This window comes from Leucoraja erinacea, unplaced genomic scaffold, assembly GCF_028641065.1.
Source record: "Leucoraja erinacea ecotype New England unplaced genomic scaffold, Leri_hhj_1 Leri_112S, whole genome shotgun sequence".
Taxonomy (NCBI): Eukaryota; Metazoa; Chordata; class Chondrichthyes; order Rajiformes; family Rajidae; genus Leucoraja; species Leucoraja erinaceus.
In genome coordinates, this window is record NW_026575374.1 from 115403 (window position 1) to 119729 (window position 4327).

Consider the following 4327-nt stretch of genomic DNA (forward strand, 5'->3'; position numbering starts at 1 on the left):
ATTGTATGGTAACTCAAATTTCACTGTACCAATTGGTGCATGTGACAATTCATTTATTTAATTCTTTATTTCGAACAGAATAAAAGAATAAAAAGCAAGTGTGAAACAGCATACAAAAAACAAAACAAGAATATTTATAAAGTGTCATAAACAATATCTATAAATAAATGAAATCGTATGTGTCCGAAATGGAGCAGGAAGAAGCCAAAGCTTATTAATTCCCACCCCTTATTCAACTGCTTATACAAATCTTAGACAATAAAGGTGAACATGAACTTGTTGAACAACTATGAGATGACAGAACAAAATGGGGGCAAGAGGAGACAAGTTCGCGTCATAGGAGTAGAATTAGGCCATTTGGCCCATCAAGTCCATTGCACCATTCAATCATGGCTGATTTATGCCTCCGAATCCCATTTTCCTGTCTTCTTGCTCTTGACACCCATTCTAATCAAAAAAAATAATTTCTGCCCTAAAATATCCACCGACTTGACTTCCACAGCTCTCAGTGGCAATGAGTTCCACGGGTTAACAGCCGTCTGACTAAAGAAGTCCCATCTCACCTAATTTCTAAACGAGCGCCCTTTAATGCTGAGGCTTTGACCTCTGGTCCTAGACTCTCCCACCAGTGGAAACATCCTTTCCACATGCGCCCTATTCCCTTTCATTATGCTGTAAGTTTCAATGAGGTCCCCCCCCTCAACCTTCTAAACTCATGCGAGTCAAGTCAAGTCAAGTTTATTTGTCACGTACACATACGAGATGTGTATGTCAGTGCTGTCAAACGCTCATCATATGATAACCCACTCATTCCTTGAATCATTCTTGCAAACATCCTCTGGACCCTCTCCAGAGCCAGCACTTCCTTCCTCAGATATGGAGCCCAAATTTGCTCACCACTTGAACCCTCAAGTTTACCACACCATTTAATAGCGTCATGGATGATCTACCCTAGAACATATCTTCCATGCCAGTTCTCCGTTGCCGTTAATTCCTTTTTTAACTTCTCTTTTTTTTTTACTTCTTTAAGTTAAAAAACATCTCCGGCTGCTTCAAATACCTTCGCCTCCACAACCCGCTAGGGGAAGAAAGTTCCAGAGATACAACATTGCATGAAACAATATCATCCAGCCATTCTCTACACATACTGTATATAGGTTGACACGCTATTACAATGCATTATCATTGTGCCTAATCCCGAGGAAACATATTTAAATCAATTGTGCACTTACAGTTCCTTGATGGTTCATTAAACAGCTCAATTTAATTGGATGTGCAAAATGGAACCTGAAGTAAAATCAGATACCGTTAGAAATACTCAGCGGGACAAATGACGTCGAAGAAAGAGAAAGTGTCTTCTCGGATTGATACCATATGCTAATCAGGGATAGATAAGAGCTGGATTTCCATTGGCCAAAATTTACAAACGTTTCTCGATTTGTCTGCAATAGAAAGCCAATCAGAAACAAAGGGGATTCAATTGACCAATGAAAAACGGTTCCATCTTCTGTCCATGGCGAAGCTATAAAAGAACCTGCGACCGTTGTTTCGGAATCATTTGGTTCCTGTGGAGTAGAGCGAAGATGTCAGGAAGAGGTAAAACTGGTGGGAAAGTTCGCGCCAAAACAAAGACACGTTCATCCCGAGCTGGTTTGCAATTCCCTGTTGGACGAATCCATCGTTTGTTACGAAAAGGTCACTATGCTGAGCGCATTGGTGCTGGCGCTCCGGTTTATTTAGCGGCGGTGCTCGAGTACCTGACAGCGGAGATTTTAGAACTGGCGGGAAACGCGGCTCGCGACAACAAGAAGACCAGGATCATCCCCCGTCACCTGCAACTCGCCGTCCGCAACGATGAGGAACTGAACAAGCTGTTGGGTGGGGTCACCATTGCCCAGGGTGGGGTTTTGCCCAACATCCAGGCTGTGCTGCTGCCCAAGAAAACCGGCCATCAAAGCAAAGTTTATGTCTAAATGACATCAATATAACGTAACTGAACACAAAAGGCTCTTTTAAGAGCCATTAAACCTATCCCTAAAGAGTTACCATGGTGTATTTATATTATTTTAATAGATATACCCATAATCTAGTTTGATGTAACATGGAAACGGGCCTTTCGTCACACCGATTCCATGCCGACTATGGGGTGATTTCATCGCGTTTGCTCGCTGAATTTCATCAAAAGGAAGGCATTATTGACTTGCTTTTGATGAAATTCAGCGAGCAAACGCGACAATTCCCGATATTTCGCACCTTTAAATCTCCACGGCAAATGTCCGCTGTTCACCTCCGCTGGATTGGCACCTTCAGCTGCCTCTTTAATTCACCTTAGTTTCTATCTTTTTTTTAAACTAAATCTAGGTAGCTGCGCCTCACGGTCATCCCGACTGGCACAATAAATTGCAGATCGTTTTCTATGTTTTTAACGTGTTTTTCCTGGCAGTTTTCTATGTTTTTAACGGGTGGGAAAGTGCGTGTTTTCTCATCCACTAACATGTACCGGTTGTCTAGCATGTCCTCCACTTGAGATTTTCGGTCATGTGGGTGCAGATCTACGCTCCAGTGACCTTTCGTGAAATCACCCTATAGGTCAACCGTTATCCCACTCAACTCCATCTGTACGCTTTGTGAGCGTTGTGCGGCCAGCCGTCACTGCAGCCTCGCTCCCTCCCTCCCTACCTGCTGCCCTTCAACTAACACGGCAGCGCCAGGGCTGCCAATCCACGCTACACCGTGCCCGCCAGACAAATTGGGCGGCCGGGGAGGGAGGAAAGAGAGAGGGAAAGAAAAAAAGGGTGGGATGGAGGCAACGAGGGACAAGGGGAGGGAATGTAGAAAGGGGAAAAGGGAGGAAAGAGGGGGGAGGGAGGGGGAAGGAAAGGTGTGTGTGCTTGTGTGTCTGTCTCCCTGTGTGTGTCTCCTTGTGTGTGTATGTCTGTCTCCCTGTGTGTGGCTCCTTGTGTGTGTCTCCCTGTGTGTGTGTGTGTGTGTGTGTGTGTCTTTCCGTGTGTGTGCCTGTCTCCCTCCCTGTGTGTGTGTGCCTGTCTACCTCCCTGTGTGTGTGTATGTCACCCCATGTGTGTGTGTGTCTGTCTGTCTCCCTGTGTGTGTGTGTGTCTGTCTCCCTGTGCGTGTGTGTGTGTCTTCCATTGTGTATGTGTCTCCCTGTATGTCTGTTGTCACATCCTGGCCTTAGACAAGGCTGCCAACTCTCACGCTTTGAGCGTGAGAGTCATGCATTTCAGCAAATTCTCACGCTGATGACAGAATTCTCACACGGTCTTCAGTCCCTGCACAGTTTGTCTTTTTGCGCCACATCACAGCAATCTGTGCGGTCTGTGGAAGAGCGTCAGTTGGCAGCTGTGAGTGGTGTCGCATCTCTTCTCTTCTTTCTTGGTTGGATGTGCAGCCCCCGACAACATGAAGCAGCCGGAAATAGATCTAACCAGGTGAATTGGTTGTAAAACATGGGGGGGATCACAATGAGGCCAAACATCTAGGACGGGGTTCGGCAACCTACAGCACACGGGCCAAATCCGGCCCGTAACCCGAAAAACCATGGGGGTTTTTTTCAATTCGTTTTCGCGGGTCGGGGCAGGCGAGCCAACCTGAGAACTGCAGCCAGTCCCTGGGACGCAAGCTGATCTGGGAACGGCAGCCAGTCCCTGGGAACGCAGAATGCCAACATATATCATTATGGACAATGTGGGCCGGCCAAGTACATGTTGTATAACTCTGACTCTATGCTGGTCTGAATGGGCTTAGAATGACCATTTAAGCAAAATTGCCCTCATTTTCCCCATTTTGATTCTTGAGATTAATATCCCTTTGCTCTGTTAACAGCGTTAAAGTACTTATGAGGTAGAGTCAGGAAAGGGAAAATGTTATTTTGTTTTAGTTTGATTTAATTAGTTAGTTGATTTTTTGTTGACTGATATAAAAATTAATTACATAAGTTATCGGGGGACTGTACCTTTAAGAATCATGTATGAGCAAGTCTATCTTGGGATGACAAATGTGTTGACTGGGTTTGTACTTTGTACCCTGCATGATGAGATTAAGTTGTACCCTGCATGATGAGATTAAGTTGTGGTCCTGCGTGATGAGAGTAAGTTGTGGGCGATACATCCTTGTTTACTCCATTGTATAAAAGAATGAGTTTGGGCACTGCTTCGGGAGAGAGACTCATTCAGACGCCTGTACTCTGCGATCCTCTCTCATGTATTAAACATTCAGTTGGATCTAAATTTCTGTGACTGTCGTGTGTTGGGAAAAATATTTCTAACATAATTGGCGCCCAACGTGGGGCCCCAATACCTCGGTTGCC

At 45.1% G+C, this 4327-nt stretch overlaps 1 protein-coding gene across 1 annotated transcript; it reads left to right on the forward strand.

Annotated features, from left to right (window-relative positions):
- The first annotated feature begins 1557 nt into the window (after positions 1–1557).
- On the forward strand, positions 1558–2039 carry LOC129715341 (histone H2A-like). The gene has a single exon (XM_055665215.1). The coding sequence runs from the start codon at positions 1584–1586 to the stop codon at positions 1971–1973; it is 390 nt and encodes a 129-aa protein (XP_055521190.1). The 5' UTR covers positions 1558–1583; the 3' UTR covers positions 1974–2039.
- Positions 2040–4327: the final 2288 nt, after the last annotated feature.